This window comes from Staurois parvus, unplaced genomic scaffold, assembly GCF_062004578.1.
Source record: "Staurois parvus isolate SC_StPar_1 unplaced genomic scaffold, SC_StPar_1.0 ptg001302l, whole genome shotgun sequence".
In the NCBI taxonomy this organism is placed as follows: Eukaryota; Metazoa; Chordata; class Amphibia; order Anura; family Ranidae; genus Staurois; species Staurois parvus.
Window position 1 is genome coordinate 12,227,707 of NW_028319098.1, and position 19,433 is coordinate 12,247,139.

Below are 19,433 nucleotides of genomic sequence, written 5' to 3' on the forward strand. Positions count from 1 at the left end.
CAGTTGTAAGATCCAGTAATATACGAGGTTCCTTTTGTGCGTGTCACATTTTATTAGATTGATATTACTGCACAGATTGCAGTGTTTGTTGGTGCAAGGTTTTGTTCCCTTGTGTTCCTGTAGTCAGAATGAAGTTTATTGCTGATTAAAGGATAAGTTCACCTTTTGGACAAAAATAATAAATGCACATTTTTTTGCAGGTAAAAAAAATGTGCATTTATTATTTTTGTCCAAAGGAGCCTGGAAAGCATTGCACCAGCGATCAGTAGATGGTGGTAGTTCATTAAATAAAAAATACAAGTCCGCAGGCGCTAAGGCTGTCGGGACTTGCAGTTCATTCATTCACAGAAGTCCATGAATGAATGGTGGGGCCGTGTGGTCGGAGCGCCGCACAGCCGCACTGTTTTCAAATCTGAAAGATAGTATGGGGAAACTTCTCCCCATATTATCTGTCAGAAGGAGGGGCAGCGAGCTCGGCTGCAGCTATGGGAACATGTTACGTGTTCTACCCTAAAAACAGATGGAACATGTAACATGTTCCCAAGGGTGAAAATATCTTTAAATTTATGTCTGAATTTGGGTGATTATCTGACATCTATACAGGAAACCTGCTGACCAATGTAACTACCTCCACAGTTCTGCAGTCTGCAAATATTCAATGTGTAAATAATCAGACAAATCAAATGTTTACAAATTGCTGACAATCCTGATTTATTAAGCACAAATAGCTTTGCCGCTTTTTATGTCCTTCACATGCTTTCTTTGCATCTTTTTTCTTGTCCTTGTCGCGTCTTTTTTAGATTATTCACATAAGGCAAAACACATAGGTCCATTAAACATTAACATCTAAAGTCATATCTTCTAATAGCAAGTGATAGATCCACAAAAATCCAAAGAAAGCCCAGATCTTGACATATTACGGTAACCAAAGGGGGGTTGGGCTGCGTATGACCACTTTCACTCTCTAAACTAAACTTATAACAAAAGATCTTTTCTGAATCTGGCATTGCACTAATGTGTCTTGACTACAGGCATATTGTTAACCAGATCATTTTTAATCAATGTATGATAAAAAAAAAACAAATATATTTCTCTTACACATTAGTACTGTACTGAGTCTTTTTAATCCAAAACAAAATGTTTAAGTCACTATTTAATGTTAGAAATAAGTCTATATTAAATTGAGATCATTAATGAACTGAAACTATTTATAATTACTTTATAATTATGACCTTAAATTGTGATTATATTTATTGTGGTTCTGGAATAGCCTTTATTTATTTGTTTATTTGTTTCTTATTATTGTAGCATTCAATGCCATTTTGGAGAATAACAAGCCACTCAGATTTAATGGCACTGCACCATGCCCTGGAACTTGAATACTTGTAGAAAGAAAACAGCACTTTGAATCCAAAAGGAAATCCATCTTCATGACGGGTTACGTAGACCAGATGTGTTGGCGTCCCAATGCAATATACAGATATGGAAGTCCTACCAGAAGTGCTTATCTTCTGTCTACTATATTGCTGGAAAATGAAGCAATGGGATTTAGGAAGATATAAAATGAGCCTAATCAATATCAGAACACTTGCCTTTCTTAGAGTTCTAGAGACATGTTACATTGTACCATGGAATAAATGGTTCATACCTGTGAAAGGAAGACAAAAAGAGCTTGGGACTTTGTAGGCTCCGCAATTTCCAATCTGGGGAGTTGGCCAGTGGAATGGCAGGTTTTACTGCAAATCAAACAGCTATGCTAAATCATTTAGTATAGTGCCCTATAATTGAAGTTTACTGACTACAACTAATTTATAAATGGACATTGCAGCTTGACATACAGATATGAAATCAAGGTACTATGGGCTGGAGACTTGGAAATGTCTTTGTCTAAAGTATGTATACTGTAATTTAAAACAAAATTATGTACATCACTGAGACAATCATGTACAGAAAGATTTTTGTGTAAATTTGTAATAATAGTTTCTTTACATATGGTTTAGGTAATATTATTGAGGTAGCAATGCCTTGTTAGATCAGGTATGCAGGGCGGTGTGTGTACAAACTGTTGTGCAGTGCCTTAACAAAGTGTTAGTTATAAATATGTAGATATATATTCTTTTGTTACTGTAGGTAAATTTGTTAAGACCAAACGCATGGATGTCAAGTGTCAAGAACATTTTTAATTTACTGTTTGCCATTTTCATACTCTGCAGGACTAATTCACCATCTATATGTACCAACAGCTTATAATAATACAGACATGACTTGCCCTGACTACCCCTGTCCCAAACCTATCAGTCAAAAACTGTTCGCTAAAACAGTTAACATATCGGTTTGAAATTGCTATTTTTCACATGAAATTGATATCTAACTATTGACAGTCTTTGCTTCTCATAAATCATTATCTTTAGCTCAAATGTCAAATGGCTCAATGTCCTGAACTTCTCCGTAGACATCTCATAGAATCCCCTGATTTTTGACCTGCTGTAATGATGATCTTTGTGAACTTACTCAAAAATGCATTTTAACTATTCCAATTAAAGTATGATAATTTGCCACTGAAAAAATGTAATTGCTATGTCAGTCAAATGTAGTGAATTGTACTGGACATGTATAATTACAAAGAGTTATTTCATTTAAAATTGATACTATGGCTTTTGGCAGATTTAGGTGGGTCAACTTCTTTATACTTTTGGGAAGGCTAGTATAGAAATTCTTATATAAATAATAATGAGAACTGTACTATAGAACCCCAACTACTCTCCCATTCTAACCAAATAGCCAGCAGCCAATGAAAGTACACACCCTAATAATGTTTACAAAATATTCACAAAATATCAGGGCTAGCTAATGAAACCAATAATACCTTCAAGCAACATATCAAATCCCCTTCACATACAAGTGTAATGTAATACCCAAATTATGATAACTCTGTTTCCTCTTGTACCAAATTGTATTGTAACTGTAATGTCAACCTTCATTTTCTAAAGCGCTGAGCAAACTGTTGGCGCTATATATATTCTGTATTATTATTATAATAATAATAATAACATATAACATAATCAAATTAATATAACATACATAATCTGACACTAAAAAATCTCAATACTGAAGTCCTTTATCAATCAATTTATTGATCATGGACTTCGATATTGAGATTTATGAGTGTCATATATTATATGTTATATTAATTTCAGTATTATATTATATGTCATATTAATTCAGGTATTACACTATGCTTGTATATGAAGGGGATTTGATATATCACTTTAATGTATGATTGCTTTCACTAGCTAGATTCTTCTGCTTGATTTCCTAGGTTTTCCCACCTGTTGCAGAGATTGCAGCTAATTCTCCTCACTGAGTGGTATTAAATTATTTATGTTATGGAAAATATAAAAAAGTGAGGTTTCCCTTACTGCAACATGCCTAATATTCCTAGGTGCGCAGTAGAGTATTACAATAAACAAATATGTACACCAAAACCCCAATAGGTAAAAGAAGCCAGTAGCTGATCCAGATTGACAGAATATATTAAACACTGAGCTATCTGTTTTGGTGGACTAACCACTTAAAGTGAACTTGTGGCCAGGCTATAGACATTCAGGGTTTTGCATATTCTTAAAGCAGACCTTGTAGTAAAAGCAAGATCCACTTAATATATTTAGATCCACATTCTAAATAGCAGCATGAAAGTAAAACATTAGGGGGGGGGGAAAGATAGTGATACTGTCCTTACCCTAGCCATCCATCCTGCAGTGGCCTAATTATAGGGAATACTAACCACTCAAAATCCTCCGAGGTGATGCTCCAGCACAGAACAGTAGCATTTTCTTGTGAGATTTGGGATGCCCAACATTCTCTGAGACCTTGCCAGAAAGATGATGGCATCCCTTCATTTAAACACCACAGGAGGAAGCAGGGCTAAAGGTGAGTATTTTTATTAACTTTCATCTCTACAGTTTTTTTACCTGTATGATGCTTTTTAGTATGGGTGAGGAAGGTACAGACGTATTAAGTGTATCTTGTTTTTTATGCAAGGTCCACTTTACATAGCAGTAAATGAACTTTTAAACAAGCTTTCACTGACCTCTGTAGCTGCATGTACGATGGAACAATTCATCCTCAATGTCCACCACAAACTTCTAGCTTTCTGATCTCTAATGTAAACAGGATATCTGGGAGGAGGGAACAGAGTGAACTATGCTGTTGAGAAGAACTGCTGTTTCTGCATTAAATTTTGAGAATTAATTTTTTCTAAATGCCTGCAGCTACGGAGTTCACTGAGGGCTTGTTTTAAAACCTGACTCCAAACCTTTTTTTGTGTTTTTTTTTAAAGAGCAGGGAAGGTTTATAGTGCATGCCAGGATTTTATTGTTGTATGCATTTCTTTTGAGAGATTTCTGCTCACTTTCTGTCAGGGCAGGAAGTAATGAATAATCTTTCCAATGGGGACACAGAAATACAAAACACATTTTTAGTGCAGTTACTTGAAATGTTAGGATACAGGGTTAGAATGTCTAAAAACATTTTTATTGCTGTCCATGCTTTCCTGTCCTTAAGGCCACAGGAAGTGAGGAGAAACCTCCTCATGGGCAGAAAAACAGAAATAAAATTCCGACAGTTTTCTCTTCTGTACCCTAAGCAACAAAATATTTTTGTGCTGAATTGGACTTTAAGAATATGTAAATATATTCATTGTCTGACAAATTATGCTGAAAAGAACCAGGGTGCATACAAACACATGGTCATCAAGCACAAATCATTTGTTTTGTTAGTCTATTATATTTTACTTGCTCTGTGATATTGAATAAGACCAGATCATAAATAATTCCCACATGAAATTTAAAAAGTGACTGTACACACAATTTTAAAAAATGACTACTGAAGTTGAACTTGCAGGTCATCACACTATTTGTAATGGTATAATTTTATTATTACAGTGCACAAAGCACTGAAGGCAACCAATCGGAATGTAGATCTCAGAAGATAGTTGAAAGCTTCTATTAAGTTGATTGATATGGTAAACAGCAATTCACTGCTTTTTGCTTTATGTAGCAAATCCAAAGCCCAGCAGGAAACTGTAAAACAAATCATTTAAAAAATAGTTATGAAAGTTATGCAAACAAAGCTTGTCTATTGATTAAAAAGATGTCCTCACAAAAATGAAAAATTATACATATTCTATATCAATTTGTATTGCACATGGTTAAAAGATACTGAACTGTATGCATTTACTTGTGGTTCGTTTTTAACTGAATGTTTTATTATAATAATGTCAGAGAAAATTTTAAACCCCACAGTAATCTTTTCTGTTTATTTATTTCTCCATTTGCATGGCTGGCCTTTGTACGTACAGTATTACAGGAGATCCCTATGACAAATTTAGTTACAAATTGTTCTTTATAAGTAAATACATAGAAAGCAAAGCCAACATTTTGTTTAATAGAGTAAGTAAGGGTAACACCCCTGCTTGGTTTTCGGTTTATTGTTCTCTGTGTACCCTCTCCATTTTTCCTAGTAAGCAATGCCACCAAGACTGCAAGTGAGGGAAATTCCAAAATTTTGAATAAACATGAAATCTTCCACTGGAGTCATGAATTCTGGTGACAACTGTTTAAAGGATAAGTTCACCTTTTTAAAAAAAATAATAAATGCACCTCTTTTTGCAGATACAAAATGTGCATGTTTTATTTATTCTTTTCCTAGTAGCCTGTAAAGCATTGCACCAATGATCAGCAGATCACGGGTGCAATGCAAGGCTCCTGCAGACTTTCAGTGTAGCTGTCTGCCCGTACCTCATACAGGCAGGCAGTTACTGAATGACAAGAAGAATCCACAAACTACTAGAGCATACACATGTGCCCTGGTAATTCATTGTGGCTGACGGTAGTTGTAGTTCTCTAATTTATAGAACACTGTGAATGAGTGACACAGTGGGGTGGGTGGAGCCCCGCACAGCCGCGTTTTCTTTAATGTGACAGCCAGAGCAGGGAGAAGATTCTTGGCCCGCTGTCACAACAGGGGCTCAGGAGGGCACAGGAGCTTCCTATTTAGTAACATGTTACAGGATTGTAAGCTCCAAGGAGCAGGGCCCTCCTATCCCTCTTGTATTGAACTGTATTGTTGCTGTGTTGTCTCCCGTTATCTTGTACAGCGCTGAGCAAACTGTTGGCGCTATATAAATCCTGTATAATAATAAATGTTACACCCTGGATATGAGTGTAACATGTTACAAAAGATGAACTTATCCTTTAAAAAAGGATTTACCTCACCTTGTGTGAAATCTATGGGAGAGCAAGTGATGAGAAACCCCCTGAATCAGACACAAAAAATAAATAAATAAATATTGAGACTTAACTACTTCCCTGAGATTTTAGCATGGCATCACCACCCCACCTCACCACCTCGTACAATCATAGAATGCTTTGCATTCATTTATAAAATGCAAACTATTCCTTGAATGGTGCCCTTACTGAGTGGCCAGCTTCCTAACCTCCTGTATTCAGAAGGCAACCACTCGGCACAAAACCCAGAAACACATAAAGTAAAAGTGTCTAGAGTGATTTCTAGCTTTCAGCGGCATCAGCCAGGTATAGTGTATGCATAGTTACATTGGTCCAGCTGGACCAATGTAACTATAACATATACATACGCAGAATTCTTTTTTAAATATATTTTAATGTAAAGATAGGCTACTGTAAAGATTTGAGACTGGTACACAAAGTCATCTTTCCTACAGATCCATATTATTTTTCCTTCAGATGTGAAAATCCCAGAAGTTCTCTCTTAATACAACACTGGGACTTACCATATAACTATTGAAGTAAGAGCTACTTTGGTACACATGAAGAAAAAAGTGACTAGAATGCATGTGACCCATTCTTTCCAACAAAAGCGGAGTTTCACTTAATCACTAGCTATGGGGACAGGAGTCCTTTACTTGCATGGAGATCACTGGTCTTTAGGCAAGCTTTATTTGTCTCACTTTCTATTTAGTCATACAACCTAAAGGAAATCTATTTACAAAAAAACATGGAGGTTGTCATTTCTGATTTTTTTTATTCTTGAAATGCCAGTTGTCTGATTGTCACATTGATCCTCTGCTTCCATTGTTTTCAGTCACTAATCCAGAAAAAGGAGTGCAGAAAAGGACCTCTGTTTTTACTTTGACTCTCTGTATCTGCATCCTTTTTTTGTTGTACAGTGAATTAGAAGGTACTGAACACAGAGGAACTGAAAAATAGCCAGGCAACCAAAATTTCAATAGAAGTTTTACGTTAAAGAAAGACGTTGAAAGACGTTCAAACTAACATATCCCAATGTGTAGCAAAATTTACAATCCTGAACAGGTTCAACCATCCTGAACAGCTTTTTATGTGAAATTTAGTATCTTCAAATTGTACATTTCTTTTATATTATTGGTCAGTTTTAAATGGATCATTTTCAAGATCACTTACTTTGAAAACTTCTTTTAATAACCTACTTGAAATGTATTTCACAATAAAATTATATCAAACTGCTCAAATCCTCCAAATTCAGGACACATAATGCTGCTAGAATAGGGACTTACGGATCTAGAAAAAGCTTTTGATTTTGTTTTTGGGGGGGATAAAGAACACAATTAAGCAGGGATTCATTTTTTTCCAGTTCCTAAGTGACATTGAAGATTTCAGCCGTGTTGTACAAACAAGCATGTATCATCAGATATGTACAGTTTTCTCTTTTCTCTCAATTTTGTGTTAAATTAATAAATTTAATTTGTGGAATATGAATTAAATTGTGCTTTATTTTATTTGTACATGTACCTATTGTAATTGTTATTGTATGCATTTTGTTATTTTTGGAGTTTCTGTAAAAGAAAAAAAAATAGAAACTTTGGGAAAAGAGTGGTTCATTTAAAAAAAAAAGAATTCAATAAAGAATTCAAACATTTTATTCATTATGTGCTCTAGCAAATGCTACTTCATCTGGAGAAACATTTGTGTACAGTTGAAGCTGTTTTACTGGTTTATTCCAGAACTGGTTAAGGTTTTAATGTATATGTCAAACTCAATCACTAAAATCTTATATAATATGAGCTTTAGAATTTGTAAATATATATCTTCAAAAGTTATTTCTAATATTTATAAATTTGCAGCTTTAGTTAAAATAATACCTGGGTATCCTGCCATGATGGTCATGGTATAGGGTGACCATGCTCTGTTACTGTTTCCCAGTTGTTCTCCTGCATTGTCACACTGTTGCTTGGGCTTCTGATGGCAACTACAAACAGCAAATGCAACACACATTACACAGGCGTAGTCAACTAATCATGAGAATATAAAAATTAAATTGATTTCACCATTAGCAAAATCTCGCCAAAGCAGATACTGTTGATTTGACTCACTGAATTGCTTAAGCGAAATTTGGAAAAAAATGTCTTACTTTTTTTTTCGTACATTTGTATGTAGTGTTTTTTGCATTAGTGTATTTATATGTAGTGTTTTTTTATTCTGTTTTTTTTCTTTTATTTGTATTTATATGTATTTAAAGTGTAACTTCAGGGGAAGAAAATGTTTTTTGATGTTTGCTGGGTTCAGCTTAGTTACCTCTAAATCTGGGTATTCTACATCTGAAGGGCAGGTGGGGATGCAAAAAATCTTATTTGTATGCTGGATACCATTACTACCCTTGATCTTCAAGTTCATCTGCTATGAATTCTACTGCTTGTACAGTGATAATAATGGGTCACTCACTCTTTACCTCATCTGTGAAAATACAAGAATTTTAAAGTGTAACTATGGCAAAGCTTTTTTCTAAAATTTGGATAGAGTAAAGGAGGGTTATAACCCCCGTCAGTTTTGTTTTTGCCATCTGTGTCCCATTGGAGAGATTTCTCTTCACTTCCTGTCCATAGCCAAAACAGAAACTGAAAGGAAATTGTTCAAACGTGAGGGAGTCCCAACATGTCACCAGTGCCAGCAGAACTAACATCCCCATTGGAAGATTTCCCCTTTACTAGTGTTCTGATGTCAACCCAAAATACATGATTGTCTTACTTTTACTTGGTAAATAGGGCAAGACTATGAATCTTCCTAACAGGTGCACAGATATAAATAAAAACTCACAGGATCTATAATACCTCTCCACTCTATCCAAAAATACATTTAATGTGGCAGGGTGGCACATGCAGGCACAATCAAGTACGTCATTGTGCCTGCTCGGGCTTAGAGGGTACACTGTGTCTCTGTGTACTGTGATTGTGGCTCATAGTACAATATGCGATCATGATCACAATGTCAAAAAAGAATTAATGTCAACAAGCTGGTACACATAGTACCTGGGCCAAGCATCCTGTACCATGTGACTAGCTGTGGCCAATCACAGACCATTAGTAATCACAGCTGTCATAAATGAAACTCATTCATGACAGTTCAAAGCATTGCTGGTACAATGATCTTCATTATATCAGCAATGAAAGTGTAAAACAAAATCCCAGATTACCTACTCAAATTTATACAGTGTTACTATGGTGATACTGAACTACTCTGATGAAAGTATTTTTTATACTTTTTTATAATTTTGACAAAAAAATTGCAACTTCAAAACATTCGCCATGCCTCTTATTAAATTTTTTTTTTTACCAAAGACATGTAGCTGAATACATTCTGGGATAAATTTATGAAGAAATTTGATTTATTTTTATTTTTATTTGTTATGTTTTATAACAGAAAATATTTTTTTTAAAAATGTTTAGTACTTTTTTAGTTTATATGATAAAAAGAACAGTGGTAATCCAATACCACCAAAAAAAACTCTATTTCTCTGAAAAAAATGATATACATTTAATTTGGGTACAGTGTTGCATGAGTGCGCAATTGCCAATTAAAGTAGCACAGTGCTGAATAACAAAAATGGCCTGGTCATGAAAGGGATAAAATCTTCTTGAGCTTAAGCGGTTAAGAATAAACATGGTTAATAGCAGGTGGCCCACTATCATCGCAGTGAGTGTCATAAGATCAAAAAACTAGAATGCATACAACTAGAATGCATACAACATTTTTAGCCTCCCCAACACCCAACCAGATGTAGTATATCAAGCATTAGAGTACTTTAGTGTATTTGTGTACTGTCATTGTATGGTATATATATATTACTTTTTGCTGTCCTAATATATTAAGGCTAACAATGGGCTGATTTTGGAACAAGAACAGGTCCAAGATAGTTGAAAATTGCTGCCATAACCCTTAGGAGGCATTTACAGTCCATTACACCCGTAAAATCACCTTAATTTCAACTTCCTATTGATTCTCATGCACTACATTTGGAATCTCTTGGTTTTCACCAAAATTTTCAGGGAAATGAAAACATTCAGTTTTGCCCATCCCTAGAGAACATGCTTGTAGGTAAGGTTTACATCTACTTTAGCATATCTATTATGGCACCTTTACAAGTTAAGAGACATGCATTTTTGGACACATAAGTTAATCTGTCTTTAACACCTTCCTGCCCGGCCTATAGCAGATTGACAGCCGGGCAGGACACTCACCGTTGTGACTGGGTATCATATTTCATATATCCTGTCAAAACGAGCTGCTCACTCGGCCGCGGTGCTGCACGATCTGTCACTGGCTGTGTCCAAGGGACACAGCTGATGACATATCACTACACCGGCCCGTTGCCAGTGTCATGTGACCGCTGTGACCAATCACAGCAACTCACATGTCAATGATATACAATGGATGGCTTCCAATCATGCCATCCATTGTATACAATTGTGTTGTTAGCTGTGACTGGTCAAGGCAGTCACATGATACAGACAGAGCCAATCACAGCCCATCTGTATCATGTGATCAGCTTTGCCCAATCACAGCTAATCACAACAAAAGTCTGAATGAATCCGTTTCATTCAGTAACAATGATTGCAAACAACAATGAAATACACTGGTATTAGCAATCATAATGTGTTAAAAAAAAATCCTGATCATTTGTCCAGAGTAGTTCAATGTTACTATGGTAACATTGTATTGCTTTGGTCACAGTGTGCTGAAAAATAAAATAGTAAAAAAAAGAAAAAATTTAATAAAAAAAAAAATAGAAACATTTGAAAAAAAATTACAAATTCTATTATTATTATTATTTTCACCAAAGAAATGTAGAAGAATACATTTTGACACCAAAAGAAAGCTCTATTTGTGTCAAAAAATTATAAAAAATGTCATATGGGTACAGTGTTGCATGACCGCGCAATTGTCATTCAAATTGCAACAGCGCTGAAAGCTGAAAATTGGCCTGGGCAGGAAAGGGGTATAAGTGCCTGGTATGTATTGAAGTGGTTAAAAATATTTGCCAAACTTAAAAAGAGTTCACAGAGAAACTTAAGGCAAATTTCTCACAAGCATCACTTACCAGTCATACGTTCAATAAAATTTCTAAATGTGTTTTTACATAAAACTAGTGTACAGATCTAAATCTGTCTAGATATCAGCATCCTGTAGTTCCCTGTATGGCAATACTTATCTAGAGAGAGTGAGGAGCCAATCAGGTCTTTGCTGCTTAGAACAGTGCTTGTCAGTCTAATACTGAACATGCTTACAGAATGAGATAACACTAGGGTGACCTCATTTATCAATGTGGCTTTTCTCCTTTATTGCCCAGTGAAAGGTTGAGGGAGGAGAGGTAACTAACTACATTTCTGGTTGGTGTTGGATAGTTTTTATTCAAAGTAATCGATCCTGTGCCTTGAAAGGACAAGATACTTTCAACTGTTAAGATCAAGACACACCTGTGCCACCGCTCCTTGCCTCCTGCTCACAGAGTTTGCTTTATAGCATAGTATTGGATGTGTTTTTGTATATTTTATGCATGACTCCTTTACTATATTATGGTCTAATTTAACTATATTTATTACTAAATTATTTTCCATATTTACTTTCTTTATCTTCCAGAGAATTGATACTGTGCTGTGATGTATACTGTTATCAAAGCTTTCCATGAGAGCTAATATAACCCCCAGTTCACACATATGTGGCTGTGCGGGCCATGTTTTGTACTGGCACGAGAGCCCATTCATTTGAATGGACTCCCGTGCCCATGACACGCAGGGAAGAAGTTCCTGCACTTCTTTGGAAAACGCATCCCGCATGGGAACCTTGGTTCCCAGTATGGTTGCGTTTTCCAGTGCAGGCGGCGTGCTATTAGAATTAATGGTACCCGCCTGCGGGTCTGCATTTCTCTGTGCAGTTGGTGTGGCTGTACGGATTTATGTGCAGATCTGCAGCGGCACCACCCACACATATGTGAACCTAGCATGAAAGCTAATCTTAGGGTTGTTAGTAATAATTGGATAGTCTGCAGTTTGTCACTGCTCTATAAGGGGGGCCTGGGTACACCAAAAGTCTGCAGTCCCAGACAGAAGGGGTTCCAGTGTCCTGTTGATCATTGTATCCCAGGACAATAGTTGTTTAATTGCAAGGGAGAAAAAGCTTTCCTGCATGAAGCCAACCTTTAAAGGGAACCTACAGAGAGTGGACTCTTAACATGACCAGGTACATTCAATACATGCTACACTAGCAGAGAACCTCCCCAAATGTCCATTAAATCTCAGATACAAAATAATAAGCCTGCTTGCATAAAGCCAACCCTACAGGAAATCTGTCATGACTGCTATGTCCTTTTTTGACAACCAACTTCTGATGGCAAAGATGAGTGTAGCTGCAGGCGAGTGCACTCTTAACATGGCTAGATGCATTCATGATATTGCACACCAGCAGAGAACCTTCCAAAAGGTCCACTAAATCTCAAATACAAAATGTCATGTACCAAAAAGTTGGATATCCACCTCTTGTATTATACCTTGTTATTTAGATTATTTTACAGTTTTCACGCAATCACGTAGCCTGACATATTGGACACAGTTTCAGTAATTCTATTAACTACTGCTTTATGAAATGTCTCCAATTTTGATACGTTTCTGACATAGTGACATATATTTATGGAAACAGTTCACAGCATTTTTTCATGAACTTCCTTTAAGTTTGAGAAAAAATAATTACATACTATAATATTACCAAGATTTTAAACTGTTTGAAAAAAATATTAATTTAGAGTTCAGTGGTTTTATTAAATATATTTCTTATCTTTTGTCCTTTGAATGCCCTTTAAGACTGTAATGAGGTTCCTGAGCTGAAAATATATGTTGTATTCATTACTCAGCCTTGCCCTTGTTTTCCTATTAGGTAACTAGATAGGCCCTGCAATTGCCCAGAACTAACACTAATATAAACAAGACGTATGTTTGTATTTCCTAGTATTTAATATATAGAGTGATGCGTAGCATGCTATATACTGTCCAGGAGCAGTTCTCCTGAACAATATGACCGTATGCATTATTCTGCCTGAATGCAGAGAAACACCAGGGGTATATTAATTGCCATACATAGGAACTCATTCTTATAGAAAACATAACAGAAACTTTTTTGCCAGGAAATATAAGAATTAGTATTATGTAAATAGAAACATGATATCTGTTTGTATGGTTTAAGTGGTGATCATAATTCGAAAGGGTCTATATTTTAGAAACATTGAATTACAACAATGCGTTACAAATGCCAGAGTCATGAAATCTGGGTTAAGAAAAAAATATCACATACTGTCCAATGCTATCCTCCTTTCCTGTATTTTATATATCTTCTTATATGTCTATTATACAGGTATATCCTCCCTCCTAGATTGTAAGCTCCGAGGAGCAGGGCCCTCCTATCCCTCTTGTATTGAACTGTATTGTTGCTGTATTGTCTCCCATTATATTGTAAAGCGTTGAGCAAGCTGTTGGCGCTATATAAATCCTGTATAATAATAATAATATTCCCCTTCCTTAATATGTTAGGGAAATCTGTCAGGATGGGAAAGTCCAATCTCTTCTGATGTGTCCTGTCAGAGATAATGGGTTGGGATGTCTACTAACAATGCTATTACACTCCTTTTGTTGTTGTCACTAATGTTTTTACATCAGCTTGAGAACATATTTCTGTTGGGGACTTTCTATATGGGTTTTTTAAATAAAAATTCTAAAAATAACTAAAATGGGAGGAGAGAAGCTATGATGATAAAAGCCATAGAAATAATACCTATAAAAGGCTGAGTTGCAAAAGGGCTTCCCTTACACCTTCTGTCCAATACCCCCTGGAGTTGGTAACAGAGCATAGCAGGACAAGTAGTGGCATGGGTTTTCTACAGTGAATCCAGACACAGCAGTCATCTGATGGCAGGTTCTACACTGCTAGGATACTGTGGATGCATGGAACAGATCGGGAGCAGAATCCAGGCACACAGGTGGAGCAGAGCAATGGTCAGATGTAGGAGGCAAGTATTTAAGACCAAACTGAGAGACGTGTAGGGGGCAGAAACCAGGCTGGGGTCAATTTCAGGCAGGCAATACAGGTACCAAATCAGCATGCAGAAGACAAAGTCAGAACACAATCCAGTGTCAATAATGGGCACAACAGATTTAGGAGGCTGTGTTAAGCACAGAGCAGCAAAACACAGGTCAGGCCACAGTTCCTAAAAGCTGGTGACCACTCAGCAGCTTTTCCTCAGTGTGCTGTGCTTTAAAAAGGGAGACTGGTGCCAATGCCAGTGTCAGATGTTCGTTCACACTAATGCATAGCCAAAACCCTGTGTATTGGGCCATGGTTTGTAATATGCACACTCACAGATCTTCGGGTATGGCTATACACTTGATCCTCCTAACAGGACCTGCAAATTCCACTCAGGTTGTTCAAAGGAACCAAAACCCAAAATGCTCAGAGACATACTCATTTGTACTCAACACTGGAACAAATAACACAAAGCATGGAAAATGGCATATGCTTAAGAATTAATTTAGAAAGTTAGGTTCATCATTGACCTCTTGATTACAGATTGTGCCATGTACAACACAATAAAGCAGGGGTCCTCAAACTTTTTTAAACAGGGGGCCAGTTCACTGTCCCTCAGACCATTGGAGGGCAGGATTATAGTTTAAAAAAAAAAAAAACTACGAACAAATGCAGACACAGTACATGAGATGACCAGAGACTGCGGACATAGTACATGAGATGACCAGAGACTGCGTACACAGTACATGAGATGACCAGAGACTGCGGACACAGCACAGGAGATGACCAGAGACTGCGGACATACTACAGGAGATGACCAGAGACTGCTGACATAGTACAGGAGATGATCAGAGACTGCTGACATAGTACATGAGATGACCAGAGACTGCGGACATAGTACATCAGATGAACAGAGACTGTGGACATAGTACATGAGATGGTGCCCCATCATTAGTGTCAGTGTGTGAGGAATAGTGCCCCATCATTGGTGTCAGAGGGCGGAATCGTGCCCCATCATTGTTGTCAGTGGGAGGAATAGTGCCCCATCATTGCTATCAGTGGGAGGAATCGTGCCCCAACATTGGTGTCAGTGGGAGGAATCGTGCCCCATCATTGGTGTCAGTGGGAGGAATCGTGCCCCATCATTGGTGTCAGTGGGAGGAATCGTGCCCCATCATTGGTGTCAGTGGGAGGAATCGTGCCCCATCATTGGTGTCAGGGGGAGGAATCGTGCCCCATCATTGGTGTCAGGGGGAGGAATCGTGCCTCATCATTGGTGTCAGGGGGAGGAATAGTGCCCCATCATTGGTGTCAGGGGGAGGAATAGTGCCCCATCATTGGTATCAGTGGGGGGACGTGCCCCATCATTGGTTTCAGTAGGAGGAATAGTGCCCCATCGTTGGTGTCAGTGGGAGGAAGTGCCTCATCATTGGTATCAGTGGGAGGAATAGTGTCCCATAATTGGTGTCAGTGGGAGGAATAGTGCCCCATCATTGGTGTCAGTGGGAGGCCTGGAGGCATAGTGCCCCATCATTGGTGTCAGTGTAATAGTGCCCCATCATTGTGTCAGTGGAAGGAAAAGTGCCCCCTCATTGGTGTCAGTGACACCAATGAGGGGGCACTATTACTCCCACACTGACACTAATGATGGGGCACTATTACTCCCACTGACACCAATTATACTTACATCGCCGTGCCACCCCCCTGAAAAGTGCCGCCCTAGGCAAATGCCTTGCTTGCCTTGTGGCAAATACGCTCCTGGGACAAGTGAGGGGCTGTGGGACAGGAGGAGAGCAGTGGGACAAGTGAGGGGCAGTGGGACAGGGGGCATGGGACAGTATCGGGGCAGCTGGACAGGAGGAGCGCAGTGGGACAGGTGAGGGGCAGATGGACAGGAGGACCGCAGTGGGACAGGTGAGGGGCAGATGGACAGGAGGAGCACAGTGTGACAGGTGAAGGGCAGATGGACAGGAGGAGCGCAGTGGGACAGGTGAGGGGTAGATGGACAGGAGGAGCGCAGAGGGACAGGTGAGGGGCAGATGGACAGGAGGAGCGCAGAGGGACAGGTGAGGGGTAGATGGACAGGAGGAACACAGAGTGACAGGTGAGGGGCAGATGGATAGGAGGAGCACAGAGGGACAGGTGGGGGGAAGTGGAACAGGTGTGGGGCAGGGTGACATGTGGGTGCAGTGTGATGGATGGGGGGCAATGGGACGGGGGAGGGAAGTAGAACAGGTGGGGGGCAGTGTATTAGGGGACAGTGAGACAGGACCGAGGGAGCAACAGTCCTCCAAGCACTTACCTGTCCAGCAGCGGCTCCTCCAGATGGTGTCAGGATCATTACAGGATGGGTGCCTGTGTCCCTTCTCCCCCTCGATCTCCAGCGGCGGCTGCAAAGGAGCGGCCGGCTCTGCCCCCTTGACCTTGTCCTATTCTGCTTCCTTCTTCTGGCCTTCACCTGGATACCGGCACACTGACAGCGGGCCCTGCCCCTCACGCGCTCCGCTCTCCTCTTCAGCCGGTGTAGCGGCAAGCTGAGTACCCCCATGAAGATGTGTATCCCTGACACATCTGCGCATGTCACAGCCCCTGTATCTTTCCCACAGAAGTGTCCCTTCCGTGGGAAAAGGGGGGGGGGCGGCAAATACGCCCCTGGTCCCTTGCCTCGCGGCAGATACGCCCCTGCCCGGCGGGCCGGATAAATGTCCTCGGCGGGCCTCCTGTGGCCCGTGGGCCGTAGTTTGTGGGCCCCTGCATTAAAGAAATGAAAAGTAATGAAAGCTTAGAGATCAAAGCCTGTCTCCCAGAGCTTGAATTTTGGCTAATTCAGTTGGAATCGGCTGGAATTCAAGCTGTGTGTTGGCACCTCCCTGCTTGACAAACTGTTTAGCGTGGATGGAGGAATCTAATTTCTCTTGTTCAACCTGTGGACTGAATGAGAGGACTATAACTGTAAGGCTAGCCTTAGAACTTGGTGTGAGAAGAAAAGACTGAGCTCTAGAGAAGTTTTTGTAATTAAGGTTCAACCTATATGCTGAAGAAATTAGAAGGGGGGGGGGGGTTAGAAATAAAAAGGGTTGATTAGAGGGGCACTACCAGAGGGTGAAATTGGTGAAAGTAAGAGACTATTTATGATACATTATGAGGGAATCCCTATATTACAAATAAGCATTGCACAAATTGTACATACAAACTATACTGAAAATCAATATGCCAAATCTAAAGACCGTTTACAATATTTTTCCACAAATGGCAGAAACTTGGTAAAGACTTAGAAGAAGCATGGCACTTGAAGAATGCATTGGTTTGATTCTTCACATGACTGGACTATGCCTTTGCATTCAGAGGGACAGAGCAAATAGAAACACTGGTTTGTATGAGAAGTGACTTTAAAAAAAGGAGTAAAATAATCTTGTTGATGATTAGTGTGATGGTACTGAGGAGTGAAATCACATCTGGTGCCTATTCAAAAAAATAAAGTAGGGTATAGGCCCTCCAATAATAGTGACAAGGTAGAGACTCTATTCCTTGCATAAACCGAAAGGTCTACACAGACTGGTCTGATGGTAATAACAAGAGATTTTAACATCCTTGAAATTGACTAGTGAAATAGCGGTGCTGGTAGAGCAAAAAGGGGGAAGTTCATATATTTATTGCAGCACAATTTATAGACACCCAAGGTAGAAATGTTGCCCTGTTAGACCAAGGCAGAATAAAATCCTTGCATAGCCACAGTGCAAGGGCTAATGGTTCTTTTATCTAGGGTTAGAGGAATAAGGTGTAATACTTACCCTACTCCTCACTCCAGCAGGTTTCCTCCATAAAAAGCTTATAGTCCAAACTAAAAAAAAAAAAAGTACATCAGTTGTAAAATCTTTTAGTTATAAAAAAAATTCTCAATGATAAAGGTTTCTTTCCAACACGTTTAGAGGGTTAACATTGTGAAAATAGGAAAACAGAACATAGAGTAAATGGGAATAGATCTAATAATGATTCTGACCATATTAAATATTGGACAGCAAGTATAAAATACTAAAGTTTAAATCTGCGTAGTGTTTTGCTTTAGCTATAAATGATAATAAAACAAAATGTAAGAATTATGAAATTAACTAAACACACTCATCAATTAGGACTTGTGAAAAATATAAGATTGGCAAAATGGAAATCAGACTAACCAAATTTAATATGAAAGTATGTATGAATAATAAAAAAGTCAAATTATGAGCATGTAGACACCCAAAAAAGGACAACACAGGCCGTCACTGAGATCAAGAGTAAAGCAAATCTAAATATTTTTTAGTTTTTTGTAAACAAAGTAATCTGGTGATGCTGATGTACAATCTGAGTATTGTATGGATAAATGATCCGCAGTGGTTTAGTGCTGAAATGGTCCAAGAAACAAAATAAAACAATCAAAAACTAAAGAAAGCACCTGAACCAGATGGTCAACACCCACATACCCTTTAAAGAGTTATGTTCTGCAATATCTAAGCCGTTTTATCTAGTTTTTAGAGACTGCTATGATACCAATGGACTGGTGTGCAGCATACAGTATTGATGTTACTACATATGTGGTGCACTGTCCATTCAATCCCATGAAGACTTTGTGCTCAGTGCTCTAGCTGAGTATGAACTCTCCATAGTATCGATCCATGGAGAGTGTGCTTTGGAAGGCCTGGCTAAAAATATTTTGATAAGCAACTCAATGCCGTAATTATATCTTGCTAAATTATGACCAAGTGGATATACGACTTGGAGGAGCTTGAAAACAGTGTCACCTCCTCCCAAACTCACCTCCAGGACTTCTCTCGAGCTTCTCCCATCCTATGGAACTCCCTACCCCAATCTGTCCGGCTATCTCCTAATCTATCCACCTTTAGACTATCCCTAAACCTTTCTCTTTAAAGAAGCCTGTCCTGCTGTCCTGCCATTCATTTCCTCCATCAGCTCATCCCCCCACAGCTATTAGCTTTTATATCACTCAACCCCTCCTCCTAGATTGTAAGCTCTAACGAGCAGGGCCCTCTGTTTCTTCTTGTACCAAATTGTATTGTAACTGTAATGTCTGCCTTC

The 19,433-nt window shown here is 38.6% G+C and overlaps 1 protein-coding gene and 1 long non-coding RNA gene across 6 annotated transcripts in view; one reads left to right on the plus strand and one right to left on the minus strand.

The window, feature by feature from the left end:
* The window catches only part of EYA1 (EYA transcriptional coactivator and phosphatase 1), a 138,570-nt gene extending 130,790 nt beyond the window's left edge, over positions 1–7,780 (plus strand). For all 5 annotated transcript variants that reach the window (XM_089661048.1, XM_089661047.1, XM_089661050.1 and 2 more), the window contains exon 17: positions 1,309–7,780. In XM_089661048.1, coding sequence (XP_089517174.1) covers positions 1,309–1,389 — 81 coding nt within the window. In that variant the 3' untranslated portion in view covers positions 1,390–7,780. The remainder of the gene's footprint in view (positions 1–1,308) is intronic.
* LOC149437205 (uncharacterized) lies at positions 4,811–16,920 on the minus strand. The gene is made up of 3 exons (XR_016308165.1): positions 16,663–16,920; positions 8,159–8,265; positions 4,811–5,081 (listed from the first exon to the last, which is right to left on the minus strand). It is a non-coding gene; the product is annotated as an uncharacterized LOC149437205 (long non-coding RNA).
* Positions 16,921–19,433: the final 2,513 nt, after the last annotated feature.